The sequence below is a fragment of the Cnephaeus nilssonii genome (assembly GCF_951640355.1).
Source record: "Cnephaeus nilssonii genome assembly, chromosome: 6".
NCBI lineage: Eukaryota > Metazoa > Chordata > Mammalia > Chiroptera > Vespertilionidae > Cnephaeus > Cnephaeus nilssonii.
This window is the reverse complement of record NC_137077.1, coordinates 65,550,759-65,566,117: the sequence shown is the minus strand read 5'-3', so window position 1 is coordinate 65,566,117 and position 15,359 is coordinate 65,550,759. Positions and strand designations below refer to the sequence as shown.

The window sequence follows — 15,359 nt, the reverse complement described above, 5'->3', positions numbered from 1 at the left end:
GAGGGAAATGGGGAGGGAGGGAAATGGGGAGGGAGGGAGGGAAATAGGGAGGGAGGGAAATGGGGAGGGAGGGAGGGAAATGGGGAGGGAGGGAAAGAAAAAGGAAAAAAGATCTAGAAGAAGGAAGGAAGAAAATGAAAAGGAGCAGAAGAGAGGAAGGAAATTGACCAGTGTTCAATTAATATTTGTAATTTTTGCTGATACTGCCCAGAAGTATCATAAATGATATGCTAAATATTGAACACATAAGCTAGAAATATCAGTTCTGATAAAGATTATTATAGTGAATTTGACTAATATGTAGACTTAAATGCATAACATGAAAATTTATAACAGTAGTGATGAAAATAATCACATTAAAATGTTGATGATGATAAAATAAATTTTTAATCTTTGGCTGCTTTATTAGTCCAAGATAACATTAAAAAGGCTTTGGTTGGAACCATATATTTTCTACTATTCAGTCATATGTTGTATTCTTGTTTTAAAAATATGTATTTGGAAACCTTTAAATATCTATAAATACTATAAATTAACAATTTTCAACATAAACTTAATTTAGCTTGACAGGGAACCTGCTTCTAATAAGTTAAAAGGGTTGAGTAAATCATATACATTTGCAGACATTATAAAAGTTGAAGGAAATAGGCGTTTTCAATTCTGAGTGGTGTAGGGTGTCTGTGGAAACCTCTAATAATCAGTGGATACTGAAATGGAATGAGAGTTTTCCCGTTCCCTTTGCTAAGAAGAAAAATATATAGAAAGCCAAAAGCAGTGTTTTACTCTTTCTAATAGCAATAAATTCTGATATTAAACATTCTATGAGCCACATTCCAAATAGAAATCACAAAGGATACAAAAGTTAATTAAATATAGCTTTTGCACTCAAGGGGCTCACCGAAATCCATTGAGGGAAGGCAGAAATTTAAGTATCTGAAATATAAGGTGGTAAATACTAAAATAGGAGAGAGCCTGCACGAAGACAGGAATGCTTGATTCTGTCTGGGAATTCCAGGGAAGGCTTCAGAAAGAATGTATTTCTTGAACTGAACCCTGGAGAATGAGGAAGCCTTTACCGTTATCACAGAGAGTTCTATTGGGTAATGCTGCTCTAGGCTGTCTGGATTGTCAATAAGGATTCATAAAAAAATGAGGTCAGTGGGTAAATAAATGTATATGTAATAGCTCCCTGGAAATTCACAAGGTCCAGTAGCATAATAAAGACCATGAAAAGCCCTTCAGTCAAAGGGATGTGGTTCTACTTTGTTTAAGTCAGTGTTTCCTGTATTTATTTGATTACTGAAACTTCTTTTTTAAAGATTATCTCATTTATAAATTATATGACCTAATTCTACATGTCACAGAAAAAAAAATGATTTACAGATAACAGTTTGGGAAATACTGCTATGGCAATTAGGATCCAGGGATGGCATTGAGGCAGGGATGATGTGATCAGACCGCCTTGGCAGCAATAAGATTGACAGCAATAAGATCAGATGGCATGCTCACGTCCTAGTCTAAGAAGACAGCCATGGGAAGAGAGAAGAAAAATAGGCCCCAGAGCATGTCAGGAGATAGAACAGAGAGAATATGAGTAATTGTATGTGGAGGGTCAAGCCCAGTAGGTCAACTAGTTTTCCAACATGGGCTCTGGAGCGGTGGGAGCACATCTAACAAAGACTAACAGGAGGCTAACAGGAACACATGGGACGTGTGGAATTTCACAGGCCTGTGGTAAATCCAGAAGAAATAAATAGAAAAACATGGCCTATCACTGCGGAGAGTAGTCTAGTCTAAGATAAACATTTTGGAGTCTTCATGATATAGCTAATAGTGAAAGTTATGGGAATGAATCAATTACCTGACAATTACCTAAGAAAGCAGTGTCAAATGAGCATAGAGGAGGGCCAAGGTGAGTCCTAGAATTAGGGGAGGGGGCAGATGAAATAAGCAGGAGATTGAAAACGGACCTTCAAAGCGTTAGCTGGAAAATCAGAATGTTGTGACCCAGAATCCAAGGGAAGAGAGAACTTTAAAAAAGATATGTGGTCAATGTTTTTTGAATACCACAGAGAGGTCATGAAAAAAAAACCTCACATTGAGCTCATTTGGTTTAATAACAAAATGGTCAGGGTGGCATGAGCAAGAGTAGTGTCTGCATACCTAACATTACCATTATCAGATAGATTGGAGTGTACACGAGACTTGAATGGTAGATGAGGAGGTAGGAACAGTGGGTATAAAAAGCTCTCAGAATTTGCCTGTCTGAAGAACAATAGAAAACTGCTAGAGAGGAGGAATGCATAAAGCTAGCTTTAGGAAATGGAAGGGACGATTTAAATCAATGCCCTAGACATTTATTGAGTGTCTGCTACGTATTTAAGCACTGTGCTAGACACTGAGTCTTAGAGAGATAGTAAAAATTATCCATTCTTGCCTGCAAGAAGTGCAGCATGTTCCAGGTTAAAGAAATCATAAAGGCATGCTTTGATCTTAATACATTTATGTAAATGTTGGTAAAAATAACTACCATATTTTCCAGAGTACCATGGTTCATAAAGAATTAGCTCATTTACAAATTATATGGCCTAATTCTACATGTTACAGAAGAAATGATTTACAGATAACAGTTTGGGAAATACTTAGGATCTTTCAACTTCTTGATGGAAAGTGGTATTAGAATTTAAGACACTGTAATAATCTCTTCAATATCAGATATTTGTGCTGTCAGTGAACAAACACATGGTAACTGAAGACAGCTTCTTCCACATAGTGAGAGGGATTTGAGTCAGACCAAATGTTTGTCGTTGGGCAGGACAGAAGAGAGACAAGAGTAGGAAGAGTGAGTGCAAATTCCAAACCCAAAGAACAAGAAAAGGAACACAAATGAGAAATGGGGTCAAGAATCATGAACCCACAAATAAATGGCATGAAGTGTAAACTCACCATCTCAGGCTTGTGGGTGAGATTTATGTCAGGAACAGGCATCAAATGGGCCCAAATGTCCCTCAAGAAACACAGATGCATCAAGACACAGACACGACAACAAACACTAGCACACGTCAGCCAGTCAACATGTAAGTTACCAGGTGTACTATGTACTGGTTGTTGGTGTTCTAAGAAACTTTAAAAAGAGTAATGTGTTTAATGTCGATACATTAAACATATCGGTTTAACATACTCCTTTTTGTTTTCTTCATTAGATCCCCTCAGCAGAGTGTGTTTAAGACCAAAAAATGTAACTGATTCATTGAGCACCTACATTAATGCTAATTATATTAGGGTAAGTAAATAAATATCATTTCTTTCTGATGAGCATGTCAACTTACTATCTGGACTATGAGGTTATATTTTTTCCTTAGAATAGATTACTTTTGACTTAACTTGGTTAGAGCAAGTTCTTTGTTGTTGTTTGCTTAGTCATAATCAACATTGGGCCCTAACGGTTTGGCTCAGTGGATAGAGCATCAGCCTGCGGACTGAAAGGTCCCAGGTTCGATTCCGGTCAAGGGCATGTACCTTGGTTGCAGGCACATTCCCAGGAGGGGGTGTGCAGGAGGCAGCTGATCGATGTTTCTCTCTCATCGATGTTTCTAACTCTCTATCTCTCTCCCTTCCTCTCTGTAAAAAATCAATAAAATATATATTTTAAAAAATAATAATCAACATTGGTAGTGGGTATTTTACAGTGAGTCCTCCTTTCCTGTGCGTGTGTGGCTGGGGTGCTCTGGTGAGGACGAAGCATTTTGACAGGCAACACCGTGCACCATGCTTGGCTTGCTGGGAGAACAGCCATATGGGTTGTGCTGCTGGGGTCAATTAAGCCACAGAAATCTGTGTTGCTTTTGGACGAGCAGAGCCATTTTGTTCTGAGACATTTTACCTAAGTTTTCAGGGCACGGCATGAACTTCAAAGCCAATCTTTCGTATCTTTACTCACACTAGGGCTACAGTGGCAGAGAGAAAGCGTTCATCGCCACGCAGGGCCCCATGATCAACACCGTGAATGATTTCTGGCAGATGGTTTGGCAGGAAGATAGTCCTGTGATTGTTATGATCACAAAACTCAAAGAAAAAAATGAGGTATGACCTTTGCCCAAGTACTAAATGTATATATTTTCTGTTGCTATAGGAGACATATTGTATAAGAAAAATTGTCATGTACTTAATAATGGATTTAAGATGGAAACTTTAAGGCATTTAAATGATAGGTCACTTTATGCTTCCCAGATAAATCAATATATATTGAATACACATTTTTCTCCTATGTATCCACATGTCACAGTAAGGAAAGGACAGACCAGGAATTATCACTAATTATGCCTATTTATAGGCAAAGAAATAAAAAATTATTCATTTGTATAGCAAGTAATTTTTGTACCTACTATGTGGCAAATACTATTTTAGTTGTTGGCAATATATTGGTAAGCAAAACACACAAAGGTTTATGTTCTTGGTAGATTTTAACTCTCTTGGAGTTGGCAGAGAAGACCGACAAAAACAATAGACATAATACAGTACGTTTATAAAAATATTAGAAGGGCCTGGCCGGCATGGCTCAGTGGATAGAGCTTCATCCTGTGGACTGAAGGGTTCCAGGTTCGATTCTGGTCAAGGGCACATACCTGGGTTGCAGGCTCAATCCCTAGTATGGGGCATGCAGGAGGCAGCCAATCAATGATTCTCTTTCATCATTGATGTTTCTATCTCTCTCTCCCTTCCCCTTCCTCTCTGAAATCAATAAAAATATATTGGGGGGAAAAAAGATTTTAATGACAACCCGGCTGTCATGGCTCAAGTGGTTGAGCATTGACCTATGAACCAGGAGGGCACGGTTCCATTCCTGATCAAGACACATGCTCAGGCACTAACTGGTTTGGCTCAGTGGATAGAGCATTGGCATGTGGACTGAAGGGTCCCAAGTTTGATTCTGGTCAAGGTCATGTACCTTGGTTGCGGGCACATCCCCAGTGGGAGGTGTGCAGGAGGCGGCTGGTCGATGTTTCTCTCTCATGGATGTTTCTAACTCTCTATCCCTCTCCCTTCCTCTCTGTAAAAAATCAATAATATATATATATTTTTTAAAAAGACACATGCTCAGGTTATGAGCTCTATCCTCAGTGTGGAATGTGCAGAAGGCAGCCAATCGATTCTCTCTCATCACTAATATTTGTATCTCTCTCTCCCCTCCCTTCCTCTCTGAAATCAATATATATATATATATATATATATATATATATATATATATATATATATGTATGTATATTAGAAGGGATAAATACTATAGAAAAAAGTAGCATGGGTGTGCTGGGCTGTAGGGAGGAGCTGAGAAGGAAGTGTAAGCTGCAGTGTTGTATAGTGGATGAGCCTCATTAAGAAAGTGAGATTTGAAGAAAGATTTGAAGGAAGTTATAATATCCAAGCAACTTACTCAGTATCTTTATAAGAAGAAGTCCAAAATTAGATTCTATTTCCATGCTAGTCAACTTTTCTAAGGATCTAACTTATGGACAAGAATACTCATTCTGTACTTTGCATCATAAAAATAAAATTGTGTTTCTCTCTCTTTGTCTCCCCACCCCCACATGGAGGTATGTCACATAGATAATAGGGTGGTGAAGACCTGAGGGTGGGGTATGGGTTGGGCAGAGAAGGGTAAAAGGGGAGAAATGGGAGACATCTGCAATACTATCAACAATCTATAATAATAAAAGTGTAATATGCTAATAAGGATGTCCTTCTGGGACAAAGCCAGGGCTGCAGCAGCTGTGGCTGCAAGGGAGGGATCCAGGCAGCCGCAACTGCAAAGGCCTATATTTGCACGAATTTCGTGCATGGGGCCTCTAGTGATAATAATAAAGTAAAATTGTGTAATTCCCAAAGGGTGCTAGCCTAGGCACTGCTTACATTTTAGGGCATCTTGTCATCTTGTTGGCATAGTTTACAGTCTGATTTTAGTCAGCTTTTGTGTTTGTTTTCTTGTTGAAATTACTACAACAGGGCTTCCCCAGGATAAGAAGAATTTAAGAAAACTGAATTTCCCCTTCTACCCCTTTGATAACTTGTAACCCTGAGTATAATATAATCCAACTGCTAATCAAAAAAATCCAGGCTCACAACAAGAATTTATAAGTTTTTTAAAGTTTATTGTTTTCTCTATCCCTCTCCCTTCCTCTCTGTAAAAAATCAATAAAGTTTATTGTTTTCTTCCATTTTTGCTGCAATAGATGAAGGATTTTTTTCTGAAATTTATTTTGGAAAAAATATATATACTTGGCCAGTAGATGAAGGTATATACTTAATTAACTACGTGGTTTACTAAATAAATGCATTTCTATGAATTTTATATGAAAGCCTGAGGTGGCATAATAAAAGTGACCCATCACATTCTCAGCAGTTTCACCCACTCTCAATCAATCAAACATATTAAGCCACTGACAATTCCTGCACAGTTGTTTAATATTCGTGACATTTTGCCTTCATGGTAGAAGAATATTCTTCAAAGTTAAAAATGTATATACATCCATGGAACTTAGATAATATGGCAGACAAGATAACCTGAAAAATCTTCCGTTACAAAACCAGTTATACTGGGTAAAATATGAAATAACAGGTACAGCAGAGCTTGAAAAATAATGTGAAGGAAATCCCAGCAATTAAAAACAGAATAAAAGGCAACAAACCAGAGAATTACAGGTTACTTGTGTTTTAAAGACAACACAGAGCCCAAGCCTGTGGCTCACAGAAGCCAGGAGTTAGAACGGAGACCTTCCATAAGGGGAGCACCTGCAAGGGCTGGGCCTGCAGTGAAAAGGTGAACCAGGACAATAAACCCGCCTACCAAAATAGGACTATAGCAGGAAATTCATCTATCTTAGTCCAGGCTTCTCTTGGGATAAATAAAAAGGTTCTCTTGAGTATTCAGAATTCAAAGCCAGGAAATGCCAAGTGGAGTAATTTATATAAAAAGTAATACTGGCTTGGTAAGGCTCTGTGGCACTTCACAGAAACAAAGGCAAAACCTTTTTGGATGCATACACTCTCAGCATCTAGTTCACAGAATTTCCACAGAAAAAGCCCAACCAAACAAACTCATAAGTCAGCATTGTGAGACACACAAGGAAACACTATAAGGAAAATCAGAAGAAGCAACAAGTAATAGAAATAGACCCACAAAAAAAATGAATAATAGAGGCTATACAGTCTAAGCTATATTTTTGTAATTAAGCACACAAATTATAAAATAATAAGCAAATGAAAAGAGCAAGTTACAATTTTAAAAGACTAGGGAGAATTTTAAACCAAGGAGTACTAGACATAATTACTATATAGACACTATTATGAAAAAGAAAAATCTCTTTAGGCAGGTTTAATAGTAGGCTAGACACAGCTGAACAATTACTGGATTTAAAAAAAGAGAGCTAAGAAAATTATCTAGAAACTTGAAATGACCAAAAATATGAAAGAGAGTTTATTATACAGAGAGGGTAATATTTAAATGGCCAACATATGTCTTATAGAGAAGAAATGGAAGAATATAAAACACAAAGTAATATTTGAAGAAATAATGGTCATAGATTTTCTAAAACTGATGAAAGACATGAGCTCTCACATTTGAAAAGCACAATAAACCCTAAGCTGGATACCTCAAAATAAATCTGCAACTAGATACCTGAATGGAGATAATATTAACAACCAGAGTAACGGACAAATGGCTTCTCAATAGCAACAATAGAAACCAAAAATCAGTTGAATGATACCTACAGAGGTATGAAAGCAAACAACTGACAATACGGAACTTGTAGCAACATTTCCTAGATCTGAGTAGAATGCATTATCCTGTCCACTTTGTTTTGAATTATAATTATCTCAATACTTTGTTTGCTAAAAGCACATTCATACCCTTACTAATTCTATATCCTCTTCGATTAAAAGTAGAACCATATAGTATGAACATTGGAAAAAGCACTGAGCATTTCAATCCTCAAATCTTGTGATGTATTTGTTCACTCGCATAGAAAGGGTAAGAACTGTGTCTTTAGTGCTTTAACTTTTTCTTGAACCAGGGTTTCTTTCATCAGGATAGAAGCAGCTAAGATTGTTGGTTAGTCAGAAAGCATTCCCTGGAGGCTAACATGTGACATATTTTAAAGGTGTCTAGTAAGGATAAGACTTGGAAAATATGCCAAAGTTCCAATTCTTCTCCTTTGTCCCCAAGACCAAGGTTGGCATTCTAACAGAAGTGCTGCATGAGATTAATCTGCATTTCAATGTGATGCTGAGTTGGTTCACTGTGATGCTCAGGACTTTCCATTCTGCATCTGGAAAGGAAGAGAACACCTCTTGTTCTTTATTTTTCAACCTAAACACAGTTGGAGGTACCCCTCGGTACCACTCTCGTAATTCACATTCTTCATTGGGAAAGCCAAGTGGATCTGTTGAAAGCTAGATTTAAGAAATAATAGTAGCCCTAACCGGTTTGGCTCAGTGGATAGGGCGTCAGCCTTCGGACTCAAGGGTCCCAGGTTCGATTCCGGAGAAGGGCATGTACCTTGGTTGCGGGCACATCCCCAGTAGGGGGTGTGCAAGAGGCAGCTGATCAATGTTTCTCTCTCATTGATGTTTCTAACTCTATCCCTCTCCCTTCCTCTCTGTAAAAAAATCAATAAAATATTTTTTTAAAAAAAGAAAGAAAGAATAGTAATGATCACACTAAAGGGTGATTGAGGTCTTTGTTTTTCTCTTTGACTAAATTTAGAAATTGGAAAGGTATTATTATTTTTCTTACAAGTTTTAGCCTCTTGTCTTTTTAAATGTCGGGGATATACCTTCTGGAAATATCAAAGTTAAGTATATCATGTTTTCTATGTGTGATTTTCTGTGTGTATTGTCCTGTGCTAGTCATAATCCCAAATATTGCAGTAAAAATTCTTTTTCATTGTTGATTATTCATTAAAATAAAATGAAATTCCTTTCTACCCAGACTCTCTGAAGATGTAAATATATTACGATAGAGGAAACTCTTGATGTTTTACAGATCAAAATGATACTGAGAAGTCTGGCTCAGAAGAAAAACGCAGCAGACTTTACACTCCCAGGAAAGCGCTGTTTACCAAAAATGTGCCAACTTTCAATTGTGTTAAGCGTCATTGTTTAGAATAGACAAAAATCATTTCCTCCCAAAAAAATGAAGGTGGAGTTATCTTTAGAAATTCCCAGGCTTTATATTTTCATGAACCTTTATACTTTTTAAATAAATAAATGAAGAATTTCCAGCTCTTATTTAATAATACCAATATTCTTATAGTCTTTTAATAAAATGACTATAAACAAAAACTTCCCAAATGAAGCTGAAAAATCAGTTCTATTTCATAAGAGAGAAGAGATTGTATGGCTGGTAAATTTTAGTTCCTTCCTTTAGATAAATTGCAAGAAGAAGGGAATTCCTCCTGCAAGAAAGAGAACATTAAAAACACAGTGTTCAAACTCTTTTAAAGGTGAATTATTGCTAAGCTGGAATTGGTTCAGTTCAAAAATGGAAATAGCATTTGCACATTTCCAGAATCTTTAGACCACCTCAGGGAGTCACTTGATGCCCCTCTCATCCTTTTCTAAGAAAGAAAGGAAGTAGCTTTAAATTATCATATTACATATACTGTGGATGACATTTTCTACTCACTACCATTTATTGAAAGTACGTGCTAAGCACAATTCATCATTAATTCAGTTATTTTCACTCATAACTCTACAAAGTCGGTTTTGCTATCCCTCTATTATGGATGAGAAATGAGATGCTCAGAGAGGGTAAGCCATTTGTCTAAAGCCTCAAAGTTAGTGAGTGATGGAGGCCAAATTTTAATCCAGGTTTATTTGATTCCAAAGCTCATGCACTTAATTATTGCCCCAGCATAACAGGCCAAACACTGATGCAAGACATTAGAGAGCAAGCAACCCACAGTTGGCCTCAGAGAGCAGTAAAGTACCACATTTACCTCTCATAAAGTGAGGGAATTACTTGGTGATTTGGCCTAACATAATACTTCTCTCAAGTATACACAGCTGTATTCTTTCTCTATAGTATTTACATGCGTCTTTCATGTGAGCTATGTGACTTGACTTATATATTTCATTTACCCCATTGATTGACCTAGTCAACACTCTGCAAAGTTTAATCTCAAAAAGTCATGTAAAAATCATATTCTGTTTTCCCTTCTTTCACTCCCTTCCTTTGTCTCTCTGATAAAATTATAGAAAGATGAATTTTTATTACATTTCTTTGTCCAAATAGTTCATACAAAGCCTTACAGCTTTTTAATAAAGTCCTGATGAGTGAGTAGGTGCCCACAGGAAACAATGCAGGCAGCGCATTGGCATGCAAAGGCAGACAGGGGACCACACAGCCTGCCTGGGCCCTGCAGTTTGGTGTGGCTTGAGCGTAGCATAGTAGGGCGTGAAGGGAGATGAGACTGGAATGTTACGTTGTGCCAAAGAACATAGAACTATACCAAAAACAAAACAAAACTTTTGGCTTCCTTATATAGGCAGCAGGGAGCCACTAAAGATGTTTCGAAATGGAGTGACATGATGTAATTTGTATATTAGGAATATAATTGGTGGCAGGATATAGGATTGGGATTTGAGAAAAGCCAGAGGAAGCAGGGAAATAGGTGAGAAGTTGTAGTAACAGTCCAGGTAACTGGTAATGAGGTGCAGAATTAAGGCAATGGAAGAGTGTACTGGGAAAAGGGCACAGATTTACAAGTTGTTCCAGAGAAAGAAGACACAGTGTTTAGTTTCTGATGGAATGGGAGGGAATCAGAGAGTTTGATTCAGGATGTCTGGCTGGGAGACTGACTGGAGGAGGATGTCATGAACCTAGATGGGCAGCAAGGGAAGATTTGTGAGAGAAGAAAGTGAGTTCCATTTTTTCATCTAAGTTTGAAGACTCCTGGAGACCTTTGGATGGTTAAGTCTACTAAGTGTCTAGAAATAACTATCTAGAGCAGGCGTCCTCAAACAACGGCCCGCGGGCCACATGCGGGTGTTTTTGCCGTTTTGTTTTTTTACTTCAAAATAAGATATGTGCAGTGTGCATAGGAATTTGTTCATAGTTTTTTTTTAAACTATAGTCCAGCCCTCCAACCGTCTGAGGGACAGTGAACTGGCCCCCTGTTTAAAAAGTTTGAGGACCCCTGATCTAGAACTTTAGACAAATGTGCAGATAAGAGTTAGAGGACAAGTTGAATTTATCCTATATAATAAAAGGCCAGGGACCATAAGCGTAACAACCAGAATGACCACTCGACCAGTCGCCATGAGTTTCATTGACCACCTCTCAGTCCCTTCTCTCTCCCCCGACCCCACCAGCCCACAAACGGCGGTGGGCGGGGCGGGGAGCAACAAGCGGTGGGCGGGGTGACAAGCAGCAAATGGCAGCAAGCTACTCGCGCATGATTTCATGTGCTGGGCCTCTAGTAAAGTAATATTTTCTCAGAGGGTCCTAGCCCCCAAGGGAATTATCCAAAAGACCCCTAGCAAAACATCTGGGTTTCAGTTTTCTCTGTTGTAAAAAGATATAATAATAATAATAATAATAATAATAGTAGTAATACTTGCTACTTGCTCTACCTAACTCAAATGATTCTGAAAGGGATTGAGTGATCTTAGTGAAGGTACTTTTAATATTAAATTGCTATACTATGTTAGTAATATTCATATGGAAAACCAGGAATAAGACTAACTACAGTATAATAACAGTAGACAATCTGACCCATTCTATCCCTCTCATATGCAAATGTACCCAAATGAAACAGCCCATCTTCTTTTTATTTAATTAGAGACACTCTCTATGTGATGATACAGGACTTTAGCTCATAGAGCAAAATCTCTTTTGATTTTTAAATGCATGGAATTTAAAGAGAAAGTAAATTTTTAAAAAGATTTTTCCCAGGCAACTAACCAACTAGCTGGACTTTCTTCTTTATACCCAAATAGCCCTACCGTGGTGGGGGTGAGAGGGAAGTTCAAAGAAAGAAAAGCTCATAAAATTATGAGTTTGCATTGCATCCTGCTTTGGCTATGAACCACTGATTATGACGAACTGGTTGATGTCCAGAATCTTTTAGTCAGAGTTTGCCAATTACTTGTTTGCACCAAGGGACACACGGTCCTCTGAAAACCTCTTTTTTTCCTCCAAATCACAAATTCTTAGAATTAATAGATAATTTTACTTAAAGGATCAGACCAGTTAGCAGAAGAATAGTGGTGATTTGGGGTTATATTCTGCTAGGTAGCATGCTATTTTGAATTACCTACAATTACTGTAGCTTCACAATATTATCTGTAAGAGAGTATTTTCCTTCCTTGCATTTTCTGCTCCTATCATACCATTGTTAGCACCACAATGAAGAAACCCTACAAAGCTGTTCATGAAAATAATTTAAACATGAACTTGTGCTCTTAGATACAGCTACACTTGCAGATCTCCCCCACCTTATATTCAGAAGCACCCACACTTATCTGGTCTCTTTTTCTACATTCTCCTAAAAGGGGGGGCGGGGAATGTATTCAGTGTGTAAAAATAAGCTATTGTATCTCAGAAAGGAGATGGGATGCTAATTAAGGGTTCTTTGAATGAACAAGTCATATTGCATTGTCTTCGGGGAGCTGGCTGCCAATTGCATTTTTGGTAAAGAGTCAAGAAAAACATTCAAGAGGGCCCCGGCAAGCTTGGGAGAGAAGCAAGTAGTACTTCCATTTATCAAGTAGGTGCACAAGCCTGTTCAAGTATTGTTGAGAGGCAGGGTGCAGGCTGGGAGCTCCTGCCTCGAAGCTTTTCCTGCCGGTTTTGAGAACCACCTTCCCGAAGAGGGGCCCGCCGCTCAGACCTGATGGTGGACAATGCGGCACATATGCCATACTGCTGGACCACTGAATGCCTCTTTCTTTTTCAATACTTTTTTCCCAGGATTCTTTGTCTCTTCTTGGATTCATCCAGGAGGCAGGGGTTTTAAGATAATACAATAGCTCGGGTCTTGCAGTGAAATAATTGATGCTCCATTGAAAGACACCAGGCAAATTGGTTAGTATGATTATCTTTAACAAGCTGGGGAAATTTTAGGCATTTGACAACTCATAAATGAGTAGGGAAATAAATTGCTCTATTTTTAAAAGGGGTTTTTTTCCCCTTAATGTTAATGTGATGTCAGCCAGAGTAAGCCTTTAGCCTGATTGCCTGACAGTCGTGGGTGTGGGGCAGCCTGTAAACAGAGGTGAAATGATTTACTTTGTTTGGAAAGGGACCAGAATATAGAGGATGCAAATGTGTTTTTACTGTAACGGATGAGAGATACAGTGAGTCAACCAGGTAAAGTGACTTTCTTCGTGACCCTGTCTTTGGAATAATTAGTGCTCAGCATGATAGAATCCAGGAGGTGTGTTTCTGTTACTTTACATGTCTTTTCCTCTAGTTCTGTAATGATGTGATGCTTTTACTGCTTCGTTGAATTATAAGTTCTTCATTTTTTCAAGTGTGATCATATTTCTTTGGCATATATGTGAAGACACAAGTGTCTTGAACACTAAAAGGTCCTGCTGGCAGGCAGCAGGTGAAGGTGTTTCCCTATAAATGTGCATGTGTGTTTGGAAGAAAATCAGTGCTATCTAAGCAATGCCTCTCAGATGAACATTGCCTCCCTGGCAATTGCAATAAAACATCAACTGTCACACTTGACATTCTTAATCACTAAAATATGTGGTAAAAAATGTAATAGGTCTTTTGCAGATGGTTAAGAGGTGAAATAATAAATGATATGTGTGCTTAAATCTAATTTCATAGTTTTCTTTTAATAATAAAGCTTGGACATAATACTATAAAATTTAATACCAGATGTAACTCATAATTAATGACCTAACCACTTTCTATGGAAGCTATAAAGCCCAGTAATTGTAAAACAGAACACTAGTAATAATAATAAATAATAATAATAATAATAATAATAATAATAATAATAACAGCAACAGGTTTGAGTGCTTTTTATTTGCCTGACTTGGTTCTAAGTGCTTCCCACAGAGTAAATCATGAAGAAACTGAGGCCAGAGAGTTTGAGTATCTTGCTGACGGATTCACAGCAAATAATAAGTAGAACCAAAAGGTGAACCCAGGCTCTCTGACCCAAAGCCTGCACCTTAACCACAATACTATATTGCCTTGTTTGTAATATGATTATTATTACTGTTATTAAACCCTTCAAAGAGCATCCATTATAAAAATATTTTAAAGTAATTTTGTTAGACATCCATTGTAATGGACCCCCTAGGTGAAATGACCATTGGTCCTGAAAAGTATGCTCTCATACAGGCATTACTTGTCCTTACCGCTGCCTCCCACACAAGGGGAACGTCACCCTATGGCGTCTAACACATTGCAGGTGCTCAGGAGACACTTCCCCTCGATGGAGCAGGGAAATGTGACTTGCCTCCGTTATCACGAGAAAAGACTTCTTTTATTTCTAGTCATTGCATGGTAAACTCTAATGTGTGGATATTAATTTCTCAGTTACTAATTAAGTTTTTAGTTCATTCTCAATTTCTCTGTGGAGTTTTGGGAAATTCTACCTTTATTTTTTGGTATGGGATTAACAGCAATAGTGTTTGCCAAGAACATGCAAAACATGATACTTAATTTTTTTTTAAAAAAAGCAACTTTTTTGAGATGTAATTTACATGCTGTAAAAAATCACGTTTAATGTATACAATTCAGTGGTTTAGTACATTCACAGAATTGTAAACATTGATACCTGATTTTTAAAAAACTAATTAAATAAGCAACTCTTGAGATGCTTGAATGAGAAGCACTCCAAGGCCAATGAACATCATTAATATTTGCTGTGTTCTTCTCTCTCCTTCATCAGAAATGTGTGTTATACTGGCCCGAAAAGAGAGGAATTTATGGAAAAGTCGAGGTTCTGGTTATCAATGTCAATGAATGTGAAAACTATACTGTTCGAAACCTCGTCTTAAAGGTAAGATTACATGGCTATAGCTATCTACAAAGTAGATGATGTTAGAGGATAACATTTATACTTTGAAATTATTATCCTAATAAGTGCTACAGATTTAATTTAAACCAATTAAATACTGTCAAGAGGAAAGAGAAATTATAATCATCCCCTCATGTATTTCTTTGTTGTCAGCTACAATTAAGTATGGAATAATTAAATAAGTATATATTAAGGAAATTCACTAAGGAAGATGTTATTATCTAATTTGCATAAATAAGAAATCTCTTGATTTAACCTTTTGAATGCCTTTAGCTAAAGGTTTGTTCTAGAGACTTTGCCGTGATGTTTTTTAGTGTC

At 37.5% G+C, this 15,359-nt stretch overlaps 1 protein-coding gene across 4 annotated transcripts in view; it reads left to right on the top strand.

Moving 5' to 3' along the window:
- PTPRR (protein tyrosine phosphatase receptor type R) overlaps positions 1 to 15,359 on the top strand; it is a 238,971-nt gene that overhangs the window by 200,673 nt on the left and 22,939 nt on the right. For 3 of the 4 annotated variants that reach the window (XM_079775288.1, XM_079775289.1, XM_079775290.1), the window contains 3 exons: positions 3,204 to 3,283; positions 3,946 to 4,083; positions 14,913 to 15,023. In XM_079775288.1, the coding sequence (XP_079631414.1) occupies positions 3,204 to 3,283; positions 3,946 to 4,083; positions 14,913 to 15,023 (329 nt within the window). The remainder of the gene's footprint in view (positions 1 to 3,203; positions 3,284 to 3,945; positions 4,084 to 14,912; positions 15,024 to 15,359) is intronic. The other variant, XM_079775287.1, reaches the window with a different exon arrangement.